A 19,505-nucleotide genomic window follows, 5' to 3' on the forward strand; every position below is an offset into this window, starting at 1 on the left:
CAACCACACAGTGATGTTTCCCTCTTTCTCCTTCCCTTCCCATCCCCTTTTATTGACTCTCTAGAATAAATAAAAAAATAAAGTAAAACAAAAAACCCCATTCCAGCACCTCTCCTCACTATTTCCCACAGGGTCCCACCAACTGCCTCCATGATGGGTACTGGGCATGGGGCATGGGTCTCCTCAACTGGTCTGGAGGCCATGGAGGGACAGAGAGAGACTCAGGAACATTGGGTGGGGTGCTGAGATGACAAAAGTCATTGCAAGACATGGTTGACCCCATATTTGGGCCTGACTTGGATGTGGCACCATGGGCCCTACTGAAACACGCAGTGAACAGTCAGGGACCCTGGCACCAGGATTTCTTTGTTGACAACTTTAACCTGAAGTGGACAGCCCATGCTGCGTCCTAAAGCACACATTAACGCTCTCACTGGGAAGCTTCCCCGACCCCCAGCACAGAGCCTGGGAGGCCACCCGGCAGCTCCCAGCCGCCTCTAGGCTGCCCTAGCAGTGGCTTCATAGCTCCTTAAACACTGCTTTCACACTCTCACAGGCAGACACTCACTGAGTTAGTGAGGTCAGACCAGGCAACTCACATGTGTGCCTGAGGAAATTCTAGAACTTGAGTTTATTTTTCAATTTCAAGTCAAAAGAACACCTAAAAATGTTCTTTATTTGTTCTTGAGGGCATGAAAAACAGCTTAGACACATGGAAACCTGAACAAAATCTACCAGTAGGCAAAAGATGCTGAAAGCTGGAGCTGGCTGGCTCCTACAGGGAGACAGCTTCATTCTATTTATAAAGACCTCAAGATCAAGCAGAGAGAAAGTGTGTGTGCAAATGGGACTTTCCTGTTTGGTTTTGTCAAATGGCTTTCAAATGAAAACTTACAGAGTGCAATGGACAAAACCTGAGAAAGCGAAAGAAAATGTTATTTTAAAAACATAAGAATAAAAACAAAGAAAAAAGAGAAAATGTTAGTTAACGCAAGGGGACGTTAATTCACAGATCTGGTGAATGTACGTACACTTTTGAAGATAGCTTTGTGGGTTTTTCCTTCTAGTGTTTTTTTAAACTTTATTTATTTATTTTTAGAGGGAGGGGAAAGGAGGGAGAGAGAAAGGGACAGAAACATCTATGTGAGAGAAACCATCAAGAGGTTGCCTCTCACATGTGCCCTGACTAGGACCAAATCCACAACACAAGCATGTGCCCTGACCCAGAATCACTTTGTGGGACGATGTCCAACCAACTGAGCCACACGGGTCAGAGCACTCTAGTGTTTTTTGGAATTAAGAATGGAAACCAAATAAATGGCATGATCTCCAGATGAGTAAACTATGAAGTTCACAATTAAAATGGATGAAGAAGCAAAGAAGTTTAAAAAAAAATTAAGTTCTGTCAGCTCAGGTTGTAAAGGTTTCTTAAGAGAGCTTCCCCATTTCTTCAACACTAAAAAGCATTGTCATATGAAGGCAAACCTGCCTGCCATGCAGTCCTCTGCCCCAGCCCCCTATGGGCTCCATGGGGTACCAACAGAGCAGCACTGGGTGGGTGGCCTCCTCTAGAGCAGAGGGAAGAGCAGAGGGAATCCTATAACCCTAGGGGGCTCAACTTTGTACTTTCTAATTCCACCCCCAGGTCAGGAAGCAGGGCTGGGGGATGGAGCCCCTCATCCTTCCCTTCCCTTCCCTTCCCTTCCCTCTGCTCCTCCTTTGAGGATTCCACAACAGGGAAAGGTGTGGGGTGGAAACTCCCGTCCCTTCACTGAAGGCAGAGGCTAGCAGGGAGGCCTGAGGGGGAGAGAGGGTGCAGGACACCACCCTGAGGTCACAACTGAGCCTGGAGGGCAGCCCTGAGTGTCCCTAACACTCTAGGAGACAGAAGTCTTACAGAGGGAAGGGAGGCAAAATCCCCAGCAAATGGCTGAGGGAGCTGTCTACAGAAGGGACACAAAAACTAGGTGCCCGGGGGTTCTCCTCAAAGTGGCCGGACTCCAGCTCTGGAGAACAGGGCGCGCTCGGCAGAGCTGGACAGAGACCCACAGAGGCACGGCTGGGATTGTGTGAGCTAGAGAAGCAGGGCTGTGGAGGCAGAAGGTGGGCCCCAGGCTGATGCTTCTATACAGGTGGGGTTGGGAATCCATACGTGCACTGACCAGCTGACCACATCATTCCCTCTCAAGGAGGCCTTTAGGAACCAAAGGAAACTCATCTGGTGCAGGCCAGGGTGAAAACCAAAGTAGAGAGTGTCCTTACTTGACACCCACCCTCTACCCTAGAGGAAAGGGGTAGAATAAAGGAGGCAATATGGGTGAGATAGGGCCCATATCCCTACATCCTCAACTGGTGTCGAAGCAGGTGTCTGTCAGACTAGGGGTATACCCAGAGCTCGAATGAAATGCCCGTGGCCTGAGCCTGTGGACCACACGCCACAAGCCACTTTTCCTCAGGCCCCTGGGAGACTCAAACTGTCCACTCCTCTTAAGGCAAGGCCTCAACAGGTACTAACCTTAGCTTCCACAGCTGGGGCTGGAGAAAGGAGAACAGTGGACAAGGCTGCCTGCCCTAAAGCACACAGTGTAGGGGAAACATGGAAAATCGTGTATGCCCCCGCTCCCTTCCTCTCCAGGGTCTGCTCTGCAAAGGGTAGCTCACCTCAGAGCTATGACTTTCTGTGACCTAACTATCCAATATTATTAATTTTTTAAGCCTCACCTGAGGATATGTTTATTAATTTTTTAGAGAGAGGGGAAGGGGGAAGGGGAGAAAGAGACAAGAGAGAAACATCGATGTGAGAGAAAAACATTGCTCGGTTCCCTCCCATGTGCACCCCAACTGGGGATGGAACCCGCACCCTTCTGGTGTATGGGACAATGCTCCAAACCACCCTTGGCACCCAGCCAGGGCTCAATATTAGTTTTAATACCACAGAGAAGGGAGTGGTGAATACTCTGTGTCGGAGGAACATAAAAATCAACCACAGACAAGTCTACCAGCTTCACTGAGCTCTGTGGGCAAGAAGCTTCCTTTCTAGTTTGTTGGAATATTCCCACTCCTAGTGGGAAAAGAAGTGAGGAGTATTAAAGTGGGCATGGCCCAAGTTCACTGCTCCCCAGATGGAGGATCGCATAGGAATTGGCAAGGCATGTTCTGATCCCAGTTCCTTGGCCAGCAGGGCATGCGGGCCACATAGTCAGGGCTGGAACCCAGATTCCTGCCTACCTGCCCGCCAGGGCTGCTTCCAAGCTTCAGCTCAGCTATGCCTGATTGCTTCATGCAAAACCCAGAGCCCAAGCAGCTAATGTCCTGAACTGAGATGACTTGAGCAGGGCCGGGATGATCAGCAAGAGGAATTCAGCACCTTTGAGTTCTGTGGGTGGGACATCTAAATGAGAAACAGTTGCCCTGGTAGCTTCATGGCAGTAAAAAGAACTGGACCATGAGGTAAGACTTTCACATCACACACTAAGTGCCTGCAGTAAGAACAGCAGCAAACCCTGAACCCCCATCACAGACCAGACCAGGACATTTGGGTGTCTCAGGGAAGGTGTGTCTTGGTGCCAGAATGTCTTGGTATTTTCACCATAAAACGCCAGGTTGACATAGGGACTCTTTCATGCCTCTTATAAAACAAAGACCAATGTCATCTCGCTTCAATTCTGTCTTCATTGGTAGAACCACTAACAACATTAAATTCAAACACGACCTGTCTTCCCTAGAAAACCCAGCCCCTGCCCTAGAGGAAAACCTCACCGCGCATCCCAGGCCACAGCTGTACCTGTCGTCTGGTCCACCAGGACCCGGGAGTTGATGATTCGCCCGAACCGAGAGAACATGTCCTCCACATCTTTCTGGGTCATGTTCCTGGGGAGCCCACTGATGTACAAGTTGGCATCTTTGATGACCTCTGAGCTTGGGCGAGCATATGACACCTTGAAAACAAAACCACTTCCTGGGGTTAGGGCAGGGAAGTGGCCAAAGCACCGAGGGAGGGAGTTAAATTCTGGGGTGAGAAAAAGCCAGTCTATGGTGGGAGAGCACACAGACACCCACCACCCATGGGGGCCAGGCGATGAGGCAGCAGCCAGCACTGTTTTCTTACCTGGCCCTTACTTCTCAATGAGAACGTTATTCCTATTTTACAAAAAGAGTGACTGAGGGCCCACAGCTGGTTGGTGGCAGGGCAGGGACCCAACCCTGCTATCCATTCTCCTACCAAGGACTTATGCTTCTCTGGATGATGAGCTGGGCTGGAAACAAGACCTGCCCAAGAAGAGCCCCAGGGGTGGTGGGCAAGAGCTGGGTGCTGCTGGGAGTGGGACACCCACCTGCCAAGAGGCAAGCTCACCCACCAGAGAAGCCCAGATGCGGCCCACGAGTACGAGGGGAACCCCAAGTTCCACACTCAACTCTTCAATATTACATGACTCTAGGCCTCTGGGTTTATGCTTTCCAAACTTGAAGAAAGCCTAAAAGGAACTTTTGTAGTGGCTTAGATGAAATGGTATATGTGTGCACTAGAGGTGGCAAGGGGAGGCTGCAGGGACTGATGGGAAGAAATGGTCCTTGGTGCTTTTTTCAAAGAAAAGGTCTTTGAAGAAAAAGCAACAGCTTTACGGACCCTGCAGGCCAGAAAGAGGGATGGATCCAAGGTCACACTCCTGCTGGGAAGGGGCAGCTGGGAGGAAGCCCTTCTGCCCACAAAGGGGCAATCTGGGGAAATGGGACTCAGTCAGACCCAGGTAAGGAGGCTGGGAGATGGAAGGGGAGGAAATAGAACCACGTGCTCCGGAAGGTGGAGACTGTGCAGAACTTTCTCTCTGAGGGTCACAAAACTGATGTGATGAGTGTCCTGACTCCATAACATAGGAGCAAACATGACCTCTTGGTGTCACTGGGCAGAAGGAGGGCACGGACAATAGATGTCTGCCACAACGGAGCTCAGGCCTGCCAGGAAGGGCAGGGGCGTGCCAAGAACACACACACAAACCTAGCTCTGTGAGGGCACAGAACTTGTCTGATTTGTTCGCTGATTTGAAGAGTGACTGTTGAATGCAGCAAATGTGATGGGGTAGGAAGGGCGATACTGCTGTGCCACTGCAGTGAGCCAGGAGTGGGCAAGGAAGAGGAATGGGGCTGTACAAGGATGGGACTGTTGCAGCCGGAAGTAAGACATGCAGGGCAGGCCTGAGCCAGAAAGGGGGCTACTGCTGTCTATGTGCCCTTCACGGAGACCCTCCCTTTACTGGTGGGGCTGAGGAAGGTATGAGCCACAGCAGGAGGCCTTGGACAATCACCACTCAACACACACCTCACATGCCAAGGCCTCAATTCTGAGCAGACAGGGGGCTCCCCAGGGGCTCTGGAAGTGCCAGGGTTCCAAGGTGCTGATGGTGTCCTTGACAGTAATGGTGAGTCAACAGGGGCTTGGCCCCGATGCCAGCCCAGGGCAGGAATGAATGGGGCGGTGCTGGCCACTCTTTACCTTAATGGTTTTGGACTGGAGCCGCAGGCCATTCAGCGTATTCACTGCTCTCTCCGCGTCCTTTGCAGTCACGTAGTTCACAAAGCCATAGCCCAGGCTGTGTCCTGTGGGAGAACACGGGCACACTGGTAAACCAAATGAGTGGGAGTGAGAGGGCGAACAGGGCTGTGCCCTCCTGCATCTGGCTGGGTTCTAAAGAGCAAGGCCAGAGAAAAGACACAGAAAAAAGAACAGGGGTGTTAAAAGCCAGGGCCCGCAGGAAGTGACTTACAGTCTGTATTAATGGTTTATTTGTTACACTTGTTTGGCGAACTTGAACATTTTCAGAAAAGAACAAATGTTACTTTTGTAATTAAAGTTATTTAAAAAGAAACATTGTGCTACTGACTGCATTGTGGGGAACCAATCACCAAAGCAATGACAGTGACCAGCCCCATTGGTGATGGCCACTCTGTGGGGTTTTGAGGTGGCCTGGGTCTGGGAAGGATAGGAGGGTGGTTATAAGTGGCAGACAGTCAGACAGGCATTTCTCCACCACTTCCAGCCCCAGAGCAGGGAAAGCTCGCTGGGCCCTGGTGCCAGCGTCAGTTCCACTTACTTTTCCAACCCTGCACCCAGTGGGGAGCACAAGGAAAGGACAGCAAGGAGGGCAGTGCGGCCCCACCGGGCAGCCTTGCACTGCCCTCACAGCTCTGGCCAAGCTGGCAGGTTCCCCCTTAGCAGCGGCCTCCCTGTGATGGCACTGTCAGCTGAAGTCTGGAGGAGTCAGAGGGATGCAAAAACTGGAGTTCTCACCAAACAAATCCCAGGTTACAGGTAGCATATCCCCATCCCTTCTTTGTGAAACTTTTTAGAAGTGGGAGTGACCCACTGTATACCCACAGGGGACTTGGCAAAGTTGGTGAGGGACTGTGGGTTCCTAGGAGGTCAGATGGGAGCAAAGGCTGAGGGTCAAAGGTGGAAGGACCCCTCCACCTTTACACCTTCACTGCAGGCGAGGAGCAGGAGGCGGCGCAGGGAACCACCAACACGACTACAACTGACCTGAACACACACCATGCTACAGGGCCCCCACTACACACAGGACACTGCCCTGGGCAGAAATAGAGCTGTGTCTAAGACCAAGACCCACCCCCACTGAGCTTTGCTCCATTCCTCCAGTTGGCAGAGAGTTACAATGAGCAGGTAAACAATACAACCAAGCCTTGAGCACAAAAAGGCTGAGCTCCTCATCACAGCTATGAAGGCTCAACCCACAGTGCTGGGGGAACCCAGTGGACAGCCTAACTCAGTTTTGCCATTTAAAATAAAAACAACTTTTTTTTTTAAGATTTAAAGAAAAATTACAAAGATAATACAGGAGTTCCCATATACCCTACGCCCAGTTTCCCATTAGTGACAAGTCATCCTAGAATGGATGGAATGCTTTGTTACAAGTAATGAACCAGCAGAAATACATTATTATTAACTGCAGTCCACACTTGATTTCTATTGCCTTAGTTTCCCCCTAATGTTCTTTTCTGTCCCGGGATGCCATCCAGGATCCCACGTAACATTTGGCCCTCACGTCTCCTCAGGCTCCTCCTGGGTGGGACGGTTTCTCAGACCTCCCTTGCTTGTGATGACCTTGATAGTTCTGAGGGCTGCTCAGGGATGCTGTAGAATTGCCCTCAACCTGTATTTGTCAAATGTTTTCTCTAATGGTGAGTGTGGGTTTTGAGAGGGAAAGCAGAGTACAGTGCCCTTCTCACATCACATCAGGGGTGCAGGCTGTCTTAAGTGACTTAAGATGATGTTCACCTTGATCCCCTGGCTGAGGCAGGCAGTTCAGCAGGTTTCTTCTCCACTGTAAGGTCACCCCTGTCCCCATACAGTAAGCTTTGGAAGGAAGTTGCTGCGTAGCCCACACTCAGGAAGTGCTTTGTGGAATTCCATTCTCCCTCCTTCAGGGAGAAGTAGCTATATAAATTATTTGCATTGCCGTTTTCTTTTTTTAAAGAAACAAAAACAAAACCTGACCCTCCAGACCCATATTTTTCAAAACCCCATGGGTCTCAAAGACTCAGTTCCTGAGCCCCAGACAGTGAGGACCCTGAAGAGCAGGTCTGTGGGGCTCCGGCCTATCCAGCAGGAGAGTCATACTTGCAGCTCAGAAAACTACAGTTGGCTCCAGGTCAGGGACTTAGGGTCCTTGCAAACAGTCCAGACCACAAATTTAAGAGCTGGGAAGGCAGAGGTCTATGGTATGAATTCCCAACCAAACTTCGGCCTGGCTGGGAGTTTTACCCCCAAATGCCAGCTCTTTAAATCTAATCTGACCGCCTGTCACTGTAGCCAAGCCAAAAAGCCTGTTCTCTCTGGACCAGCCCTGGATAGGCCCGTCTGCCTCTCTGATCAGCACCACCTGCACATGGGTCTCTTTGTCTTTCTGCTCCTCTGACAAGATCAACCTCACCCTGGAGCACCTGCCTTCTTCCTACTGCTGCCTCAGGTAGCGGAAGCACTGCTAGGGAAACCAGGCACAAAGAAGACTCACCCAGGCTCTGTTCCTGTGTATTCAGCTGTGGCTGGCTCCTCTTAGCATACAAACACAAGCCTAGCCCCGTTCCAGTGCCCAGTGGGCCTGGCTGGCTCCCCAGGGAGGTCAATGGTGACCACCAGCACCGTCAGCAAGGCCATCCATGACACCTGGGTGGTGCCCCATGGACAGTTTCAGGATAGAGCTTCCTGAGCTCTCAGCTTGAGGTGCTAGCTCCCCCAGGATGTGACAACAGTACCAAGTTTTCCTTCTCCCTGGCTGTCCTTTAGGTTTGTTCTCTGCCTATTTCATTGAGATGGTCCCCAAGGTTCTGCCTTTAGTCTTTATCTTCATCAGAGTATTCCTGGGTGACCTCTCTGACTACCCATATGCCTATATCCACCAGTGTTACCTAGGAAGTCACATACCCTCAGATGGCCACTGCCTGCCTTCCCCAGTTCTGCTCCCATTCCAGTTCTTCTCAATGAGTCCACCCGTATTAACGGAGCACCTAGTAGGTGTCATAGCCAGACCAAGCTGGCTGGGGTGGAGGGATAGTTTGATGATGATCATAAAGGAGGAGTTTGTACCTTAGTGAAACTCACATCCCAGTGGGCAAGGAGGACAAAAAAACCAGCAAGGGAGGAAGAAGCCAAGCTACCACACAGGTTCTATGGGGAGATTCTTTCTGTGGTGAGAGACTGATAGGACAGGTCATCAGTAAACAGGGTGGCCAGGAGCACCCTTGGAGGAGGTGATATCTCCTTGGGAAGCAGTACCTTGGGATGGCAAGCATTCCAGACCAAACAGCAAATGCCAAGTCTATGAGGTGAAGATGACGGGTGTGTTCCAGGAAATGGAAGAATGGGTCAGAAGTGGCGGCTGGGTGGAGAGCAAAGTGGGTCACAGCAGGCAGGGCCCAGTGGAAAGTCTGTGAGCTTGAGTAGTTTTGAAATGAGGGTGGTGGGCACCAGGAGGAAGGCCCATGGAGAAGACTTGCAGGTGGGCTGATGCAGGAGGGAGCTCCAGGGAGCCTAATGTGCCAGGGAGCAACTCCTCTGTCAGCACTCCTAGACTGGGCTAAGCCTCTGGAGCCAGCTGGGGAGGGACCTCTGCATACACCTATCCCCAGGGCTGGCTCTGTCCCTTCAATCTGTTCCACCTTCTGTGGTGGGCAGCTATGTGCAGCAGGAGGAAAGGTGGGGGAGGAACAAAGGGGAGCCCATGGTTTTTGATGAGACCGTAGTCCAGAGTGCTTAACATAGTGCTGAGCACCCATTTCTACCCTTTCCTTCACCACAAACCAATTACTTTCATCTTTGGCTGCCCATTGAAATCACCAGGGAAGCTTCTAAAAAGTAGCCACTGCCCAGGCAACATCCCAGACCAATGAAATTGAGATGGGGTGGAGTGGGACAGGAGTGCAGGTGGCTTCACTAGCTCTGAAAGCTCCCTAGGATCCCAACATGCCCAGGTGACAGCTGGTGCTGTAAGTGCAGGCGGGGAGCCCCAGACAGCAGAGTTCTCCACAGTTATACAGAGGAGTCCTGGGTGCCCCCAAGTTACTCTTTTTCTAATAGGGTCCACCAGCCATGCAGGGCATAACTCAGCTCCCTAGGGACTGGACATCAGGAGAGAGAAGAGGGCAGGGCTACATAGTGACTGTGGATGGAAGAGGCAACACTAAATGCATGTCCCCAATGTGGGGGCTGAGGCCTGACTGGCCAGAAATATTCTGAATCTTGAGGCCACCACATGAAACATTCTCAGCATCCTAGCCATCACTCTGTCCCTCATTCCTCCTGTCACCAGGGCTTGGCCCATGGTTAGCAGTGAATAAGTATTTGCGGGGTGAATGAATGCCCATGCTGATATGTGTGCTCCCTCAATTCCCAGACCCTTCCATTTATTCATTCCTTCAACAGACTGTGGCTACTTCCAGGGCCATAGAGATGAAATAGGGCCCCTAATTCCAAGAATTACAGGGACCTAATAGATAAGAAAGTTCCAACTTCAGTGCAGTGTGCAAACCCATGTTGCAGATCTGTCCAGTTGCTATCGGAACCCAGAAGAGAGGCATCTAAAGCTGACCGGGTCAGGTCAGGGAAGGCATCCTAAAGGAAATGGGACCCTAAACCAAGAGGTTTTAAAGCAGGCAAGTAGAGTGACATGTGGACTGTTAAAGAGATCCCTTTGCTGCAGTGAGGCTTGTCTGAAGGGAACACAGGTGGCCAGTCAAGAGGCAAGAGCACTAACGCAGGCAGAGGGCAATGTTCTTTGGTCTAGGATAAAGGCAGGGGAGATGGAGCAAAAGAGATAGAAACATCCAGAAGGACAAATACCAGGGATAACTTTCAAAGGTCATGCTTAGATTACTAACCAGAGCCACTGAGTGGACAGTGATGCCATCCATTAACATGGGGACACTGGGAAACAAGCAGTTGGCTTGTGAGAAAAGTCAAGGTTAGTTTGGAAAAGTGAAGTTGAAGGGTTGAGGGGTCTGAAGCATGGAGAGAGAGGTGGCAAACTAAAGGGGGAGCTAAGCTTTGGGCCTCATTCATTCACCATAGCCTAGGCTTCAGAAGAAGAGGCCTGGAAGTAACCCTGAGGGTCGCTGAAGTGAACGGCTGGGAAGGGTCTGCAATAGAGGCAGAGTGAGGCCTCTGGGCAGGTGAAAGCTAGGGTGAGAGGTTCACAGAAGCCAAGGAAAGAGGCTTTTAAAGAAGAGGAGATAGTCAATTTGCTGACTCTGAAAAGGAGGAGGAGAACAGCTCAAGCAGTGGTTTTCAATCATGAGTGATTCTGCCCCCTAGGAAATACTTGGCAATGACTGGGCAGCATATGGTCGTCACAGCTCAGAAAGTGCCACTGGCTTCTACAGGGTGAAAATCAGTGATGCTGTTCAACCTCCTGCAATGCACAGGACATCCCCCCACAGGTATTATCCAGTCCCAAATACCAAGAGTGCTCAAACTGAGAAAACCTGAGCTACAGGAAGTGGGAGAATGTCACCAAGTTTTTTTAAAAGAGCCCTGACTGGTATGACTCAGTGGGTTGAGCATCACCCCACACACCAAAAGGTTGCTGGTTCAATTCCTGGTCAGGGCACATGCCTGGGTTGCGGGCCAGGTCCCCAGTTGTGGGCATGCAAGAGGCAAACAATTGATGTTTCTCTCCCTCTCTTTCTCCAACCCTTTCCTTCTCTCTAAAAATAAATGAATAAACATCTTTAAAAAAAATTATTTTAAAAGAGAGCTGAGACTAGAGCATGCTGAATGCTGATGGGACAATCTTGGAAAGGTCCAGGGAAGTGAGTATGTGCATAGCTTGAGGGTCCTGGGCTGCTGAGAAGGGAGAGCGCCCAGGACAGAGATGGAGATGGCTGCGGAGTAGAAGGAAGTCCTCAGGTGAGATGAAGGAATTCTGAGGGGAAACCACGCTGACATTGTTGCTCTGGGGAACAGGGACAGCCCTCATGGTGAGCTGAGCTCAGGTGGAGATTTGATTTGACAGGGCCCGTCTCTCTCTGGTGTGGGCAGCCAGAGCCTGGCCAGGACAAAGAAGCTGGATGAAGGTATCCATATCCTGGGTTTCCCCAGAGCAGTGTAATCAAAAGGCAGTGGGCAGGAAACGTAAGGTCACTATCCCAGGACCAGCCAATGAAGAAGTTTCACGCACTGGTGGCAGGAGAAGAGTGAGAAAGCAGTAATTTTTTCATAAAGCTACATTCACCTAATTTAACAACTGCTAGCAAGGTGCTGAGCTGAAATGTAAGCCCAGGACGACTTACTCCAAGACTCCTAATACTACACTTATCTTGACCAAAGATAAGAAAAAGTTTATCTCTGAACTGAAAACTTTCAAATTACAATTTTACTGCTCTCTCAAAACCAGTTCTCTACTTTTCCAGCTAATCCCACCAAATCTAGGTGTTCCTATTACCACAGTTCACATTCCTTTGAAAACCACAGCAAGTGAAGAGACAAAGAGGTCAGGTACAGGGAGAATGCTTGCAAAATCAGAGTGCAATATGGAGGAATACCAATGGGTTGAAATCCTCTTCCTCCAGAAAGTAAATGGAGAAAGGCATGACTTGCTAGAAGCACAGGAGAATTTCAAAACCCCTGTGAACAAAGACTCTTATTTCAAGATGGTTTCCTGGAACAGGAGAGAGAGAGTGGCTTCTAGAACATGTCTAATACTATTCACTTTTGTGTATTATTTAAAGTTCCTATTTAGAAGACATTGATTATATCACAGACTCTCAGAACTGGAAGGGTTCTTAAAAGGCTCTTAACTTCCAAGCCCCCTCTGATAAAACAATCCCCTACAGGGGGTCAGCCAGCCTCTCCACCAGTTGTCCTGGGGATGGGCCTTGTCCCATCTGTGGCAAATGCTGGGAGTTGACAAGGAGTACAGGGGGTTCAATATCTTATTCTATATGTAAATTGGAACAACAGAGTATTATATTTCCATAATAAAAATACTGTTTTACTTTTAAATTAGTTTCAGTGTAGGGAATAACAGTCCCACAACCTAGGTGGCAGCCAGAGCCCTCCTGGGAGGACTGTTCATTCCTCAGCTCACCAGAGCAGAGAAGAGGAAGAGGAGGGGAAGAGGGAAAGAAGGTAGAAGTAGAGGAGAGGGAGGGAAGAGGAGGAGGGCAAGAGAATAATAAGGTAGGGGGGGGGAGGGGGAGGGCTCCCTCAAACACTATTTCTCCCTGGGGAGAAAAGAACCACAATACCTGGTCTTTCCACATTCTTCTCAAGAGTCCTTGAAAATGGGTTCTTAGAATGAGGGCCTTTCCAGGTGCTGGGCCTTCCACAGACTCTTATGAGGGAGGCAGCATCAGGAGGTATGCGCCACCACCCCCACACTATGGATGGGGACACTGAGGCTTAGCAGTCACACTGTGAGGAGTGGAAAGAGGGGCTTTGAGTCTGCCTACCAAGCCCACACAGGCTCAGCCCCAGCATGCTGAGTCACTGCCCTACTCCCACCCCCACAAAGAGTTAAGTTCAGAGTTTCAGATGTTCAAGTTGAAGGAATGACAGCAAACGGTGGAGGTGGCCCGAACCTAACAAGGGGCCACCCACTAGAACTCAGACCTCTGCTGTGGGCCTGACCAGGTGTGGGAACCTGGGAAGACAGGGATGGGCCTGCCTGGCCCATCCAGAGGGGGGTCCACACCAGGGCAGGCTGTCCTCCCTTTGTCCCTTCCAGCTCACCGAGCAGACTCAGTTTCTGGTGTCTCCTCATTTTTCTACCCCTCCCACCATCTTATTTTGGACATGTTCTCTGCCTGACGTTCACTTTTTCTTCTTTTGGGAACCCATATTCAATCTTACACACTGGCAGTAGCAAAGTAGTCTGAGATAACAATGAAACTTTGCAAGCCTCAGTGCAAGGCTGCAGCTCTTTTACGCTGAGGAACACTGCAGAATCACAGGTCAAGAAGACAGCATTTAGCAGGACAGTCACAAGCACCCCCTTTACAAAAACATCTTGGCTTCTTTACCTGCGACTTTATCCCGAATAAGTTTTGCAGATTCAACTTCGCCAATACTGCTGAACAGACTTCGCAACTCATCCTGGGTCATGTTCTGAGGGAGGTAGTTGACTATTAAATTTGTTCTCCCGATGTCATCCCTGCAGTCTTCAGCCATGTGGTCTTCATAACCATTAGACATTGTATTTTTTAAAAATCTGCAGGAGAGGAAAGTCAAGTAAATTCCTAATTCTCACACCGCAGAATGTGAGACAAAACTAATGACTGCATTAGCACTTGGCATTCCCTTTAGCATTGCTTCAACCTAAGTCCACACAAAAACCTGCATGTGGATGTTTACCGCAGCTTCAGGTACAACTGCCCCCAAACTAGGAGCAACCATGACGTCCTTCAGTAGGTAAATTTGAGAAACAAACACACAAGCAATGGAGTATTATTCAGGGATAAAAAGAAATGAGATATCAAGCCACAGAGACATGGAGAAACCTTAAATGCATATCATTAAATGAAAAAAAAAAAAAAAAAAGCTTGAAAGGCTTTATACTATATGGTCCCAACTATATGACACTGTGGAAAAGGCAAAACTATGGAGACAGTGAAAGGATGAGTGGTTGCTGGGAGTTGAGGAGGGGTGGGGAAGGGAGGAATGCAGAGGCAAAACACAGGATTTTTAGGCCAGTGAAGCTATGCTATGTGATACTATAACAGTGGATACATGTCCTTCTACATTTGTCCAAAACCATGGAATGTAAAACACCAAGAGTGAACCCTAAAGCCACTACAGGCTTCAGCTAATATGTTATCAGTATTGGTTCATCAATTACAACAAAATACCACACTAATGTGAGATGTTAATGCTAAGGGAAACTTTGTGTTGGAAGAGAGGTATATGGATACTCATTTTGTACTTTCCTCGCAATCTTTCTGTAAAACTACTCTAAAAAATAAAGTATATCACCCTGGCCAGCGTGGCTTAGTTGGTTGGGCATCATCCTGCAAAGTGAAAGGTTGTAGGTTCAATTCCCGGTCAAGGTATATGCTTGGGCTATGGGCCTGGTCCCCAGTTATGGCATGTGAGAGGCAACCGATTGATGTTTCTCTCACATTGGTGTCTCTCTCCCTCTCTTTCTCTCTCCTCCCTCTCTCCAAAAATAAATTTAAAAAAATCTTAAACAAAAATAAAGTTTATTAAAACAAAACAACTCCAAGTTCAACTATTCCCACTTACTAAGAGGGCTTCAAAGAAATACACAAATAACTTCAGCACCATCATTCAAACTCCAGTGAAAAGTGTTTGGGTTGTCTTTCTGGAGCAGTCCAAAGATTTCTGATTGCTTTTTCTCATCTCCACATGCACTACGGATAAATGAAGCTGGATACTGAAGAGTTTGCAGTATCCAACCTGGACACCTTGTCTATCCACCAGCAGGCAGGCAGGCAATGGCCCTTTGCATCCCTTTCTTCCAAAACTCATTGAGATTAATTTAAGCCAGGAAGGAGGTTAGGATTTCTCTAGCAGTTAGAGAAAGTTGGTCTTGAGAGCTCACAGGTTTCGGAAGCCTTTAGCCATCTGCAGAAGTCTCTACTTTCAGTGACAAACATCAGATCTTAGAAATGGCTTTGGAGCACAGTCCCTATCTGTGCAGCTGAGGGCGCCAACACGCCTCTGAGAGCTCAACTCACACTGGGCTTGCTCAAAAGCACTGCTATGAGCTGCTAATCTAAGCTGTCCCACATCCCTGCCTCTAAATACACAGGTACTCAACACCCCCACCCCCCACTCCCAGCCTAAAACACATCATCACCGAGAAAAGAAAAAGGCTGCCCACCAGCCTGGAAATCTTGGAGGCAGCCCACCCCTTTCTCCAGATCCTAACGTCCAGCACTGCTTTTCTACTTTCAGGAGCATTCAGCGTTCTTTAAAAATAGCCTTGCCACCTGGCTGGTGTAGCTCAGTGAATTGAGCTCGGGCTGCAAACCAAAGGGTCACTGGTTCGATTCCCAGTTAGAGCATATGCCTGGGTTGTGGGCCAGGTCCCCACTTGAGAGGCAACCACACATTAATGTTTCTCTGCCTCTCTTTCTCCCTCCCTTCCCCTCTCTCTAAAAATAAATAAACAAAACCTTTTTAAAAAATAGCCTTGCCAGTAGTTACATAAAAACCCCAAAACCCAGACACATCTGCTAAGGGGTTTTCCCCCTACCTCCTGAATCAACACTGAGAGAGGAATTCGGTATGGTTTCCTGTCTCAAACTTACTTTAGGCTGTATACCACAAGCAACATTAATCCGATCTCCCAGCATTTATTTTACTTATTTGAAAATGTTCTGTTCTCTACTCTTTATAAAATAGGTTAGCATCAAAAGCCATAAAAAAATGACATTGGAAAGTTAGGCTTCATAAGGTTAAAAACTTCTGTATGGCAAAAGGCATCAGAGACAATCAGCAGACTGGCAGAAAATACAGTTGACCTTAACACAGGACTGAAAGCTTCCAGGCTTTGGAATGCCCCAGTGGACCCATGCAGTTCAAACCTGTGTTGTTAATGGGTCAACTACATTTTTATAGGTGGATTTTCAACTGCACAGGAGACCAGCACCCCTGATCCCCATGTTGTTCAAGGGTCAAACTGCTACCTATTACAGTACTTAGTTAGTGGTTTCACCCTGGGTGATTCTGTCCTCAGGGAATTGGGCAATGAATCATGACTGGAGGGGCAAGGGCAGGGTGGGGTGTGTGTGTATGTGTCTGTGCCACTGGGCAGAGGCTAGGGATGCTTGTAAACATTCCACAAGGCACAGGACAGCCCCTACCACCCAGAACTATCCACCTCCAAAATGTCAATACTGCCAAGGTTGAGAAACTGCATTCAGAGCACCTACAAATTAACAAGAAAAAAAGGACATATCACTAACAGAGAAGTGGGCAAAAGTATGAGCTGGGGAAACCATGGAAAGAAGCTCAAGTTCACAAATAATGAAGGAAATGTGAAATGAAAAGAGATGCTACTTCCTGCCTGTCAGATGGACTACATCCAGTGTAAAGATAAGGGGGAAATACCCTTATACACCAGTGACACAAGAGTGACACGGTACCATCTTTTTAAAGATAACTTGGTAGTGCCAAGATTTTTAATGTGAATGCTACTGTAGGAATCTGTTCTACAGAAATAAACACACATGTGCAGGGAAACGTGTAAGAAACACATGACCCCCTGGCTGGTAAAAGTGAAATACTGACTGTAAGGTAAATACGCATTAATGGCGAATGGTTAGATAAATACCAATTTTCAGCAGAAAGCATGGGACCACCAACATTAATAGGTTTAATCATGAAAAACCCCACAAACTTGTTACACTGTCTATGGTCAGAAGACTTTGAGATCATTAGCTCCAAAGCAAACAAAAACATCTGCTGAAGCCTGAACCAAAGCGCAAGGGTAACTCTGAGAAATTAAAATGCACTTTGCTCCAAATGTGATTCTAATCTTTTTTCTTCCTTCCTTTTTTTTTCTTTATCTCTCACTCTCTTCACCCTTGTTCAGAGTTAGAAATCTGCTCTTCTTCCTTCTCCCTCACCCTCCTTCATGGATGCACAATAATTACTCCTTTCTCATTATCTGGAGATGGGTGGTATGTTTCCCATACCTGGTAAAGAGTTACCTTTCTAAAACAGTGGCTGGTAAACCATGGCCTGGGGGCCAAATGTGACTCACTGCCTGTTTTTATAAGTAAAGTTTTATTGGCACACAGCTACTCTCATTTGTTTATGTATTGTCTGTGGCTCCTTTTGCCCTACAGCTACAGAGTCAAGTAGTAGTGGACCACATGGCCCACAAAGCTGAAAATATTTACCATCTGGCTCTTTATAGAAAAACTGTGCCAACCTCTGTTCTAAAATGTAAAATTAGAAAATTTCTAGGGGAAAATCTGTGACCTTGGGTGAGGCAAAGACCTGTTAGATACCACACCAAAAACTCAATCAATTTAAAAGAAATTGATAAACTGGATACCGTTGAAATTTAAAACCTTTGCTCTGTAAAAGACACTGCTAAGAAAATTACAATCTGCAGGCTGAAAGAAATTATTTACAAATCACCTCTCTGCAAAAGTACTTGGATTCAGAACATAACTGAAAAAAATTATCTCCCAACTTAACAATAAGAAAACAACCCAATTTTAAAAATGGCAAAAGATGTGAACAAACATGGAACAAAGAAGATATATGGATGGCAAATAAATACATAAAAAGAAGCTGAACATTATTGCTTATTAGGGAAATGCAAATCAAAGCCACACTGAGATAGGAGAGACCACTCTCCATCTCGAATGAGAATCAATGTACCACCACCCATTTATAAAGGCTACAACAAAATAAAACAAAAGCAAGCCACACCTGAAACTAAAAATATTGTATGTCAACTAAAATAAAACACACATACACACACAAGCAAGCAAACAACAAAACAGACAGTATCAAGTTCTGGTGAGGATGTGGAGAAACTAGAACGTTCATACATTGCCAGTGGAAAGGTAAAAATGTTAGTCACTTTGGAAAGCAGACTGGCAGTTTCTTATAGTTAAATGTACAATTAACATATGACCCAACCCTATTCCTAGTCTTCATAAAAGAGTAATGAAAACCAAGTTCATATAAAAACCTATACACAAATGTATACAGCAGCCTTATTCATAATCACCAAAAGCTGGAACCCAAATGTCCTTCAAGCTGTTAGTGGATAAACTATAGCACACCATACAATGGCCTACTACTCAGCAATAAGAAGGTATTACTGATTCACACAACTTGTATGCATTTCAAAAACATTTTGCTGAGTGGAAGAAACTAGACCCAGCATGATTCCATTCTGGAAAGGGCAAAACCAGAGGGCCAGACAGTGGCCGCCAAGGGCAGGAAGCAGGGGGAGCACTGAGGAAACACTGTATTTTGCTGTGTATCATGTGCACCCATGTTTTTGGCCCAAACTTTCAGGAAAAAAATCTTTTGGTTTAATTTTTTAATTCAATGTAAAAAGTTCAACAAAACCGATGATCATATTCCAGGGTATTATTTTGCATAGAGATGTCTCTACTGCTTTCTAGAGTTACACTTTTATTTATTTTTTAAAAGATTTTATTTATTTTTTAGAGAGGGGAAGGGAGGGAGAAAGAGAGGGAGAGAAACATCAATGTGTGGTTGCCTCTTGTACGCCCCCGACTGGGGACCCGGCTGCAGCCAGGCATGTGCCCTAGACTGGGAATTGAACCGGCGACTCAACCACTGAGCCACACCAGCCAGGGCTAGAGTTATACTATTAACACATAAGCGTAAATAAAATTAAAAACATATAATGCACATCCCAATTTCCCCTCAAAAAATTTGGGCAAAAAAGTGCTCATTATACATGGCAAAATATGGAAGTATTTTCGATCCACGGCTGGGAATCCATGATGTGAAGGACCCATTTTAGTTACACAAGATTTGACTATGTGAGTGCTTGGAACCTCTGACCTCCTCACTGTTCAAGGGTCAATTGTGTTTTTGTTTCTTGGGTGATGGAACTTTCTGAGATCTTGATCATGGTGGTAGTCACTTGACTCTGCTTTTGTCAAAACTCAAAGAACTCTACACCAAAGAGAGTGAATTAAAAAATAAATTTTCAAAGGTTTAAAAAGTGCATCTTTTGCTTTGCAGCCCTACTTCCCAGAATGCTGGCTCCTCCTGATGCCTGGTCGGGGCTGAGCAGCCACCCCACCCACAGGCCCAGTTCTTGGTCAGCTGGTAACAAGGGAGAAACCAACACTCCAAGAGCAGATTTTTTTGGCACCTTATGGCCATTCCACTCTGTTCTCTGCGTCCCTTCCCCTGACCTGCTCCAAACCAGCTACTGTCCCCACAATCTCCAACCACCATCGGGCCTTCATTTCCACCTGACAACCAATGTCTTCCAAGTTGTGGCCACCCCTGGCTGTCTCAGCACAAC

The 19,505-nt window shown here is 47.5% G+C and overlaps 1 protein-coding gene across 1 annotated transcript in view; it reads right to left on the minus strand.

Moving 5' to 3' along the window:
* Window positions 1–19,505, minus strand: part of ELAVL1 (ELAV like RNA binding protein 1) — a 33,023-nt gene that overhangs the window by 6,121 nt on the left and 7,397 nt on the right. Inside the window, exons 2-4 of the mRNA XM_053910987.1 lie at window positions 13,531–13,718; window positions 5,492–5,595; window positions 3,785–3,938 (exon numbers count right to left, since the gene is read on the minus strand). Of these exons, the coding sequence (XP_053766962.1) occupies window positions 3,785–3,938; window positions 5,492–5,595; window positions 13,531–13,702 (430 nt within the window). The 5' untranslated portion in view covers window positions 13,703–13,718. The remainder of the gene's footprint in view (window positions 1–3,784; window positions 3,939–5,491; window positions 5,596–13,530; window positions 13,719–19,505) is intronic.

Source organism: Desmodus rotundus, chromosome 9 (assembly GCF_022682495.2).
Source record: "Desmodus rotundus isolate HL8 chromosome 9, HLdesRot8A.1, whole genome shotgun sequence".
Taxonomy (NCBI): domain Eukaryota; kingdom Metazoa; phylum Chordata; class Mammalia; order Chiroptera; family Phyllostomidae; genus Desmodus; species Desmodus rotundus.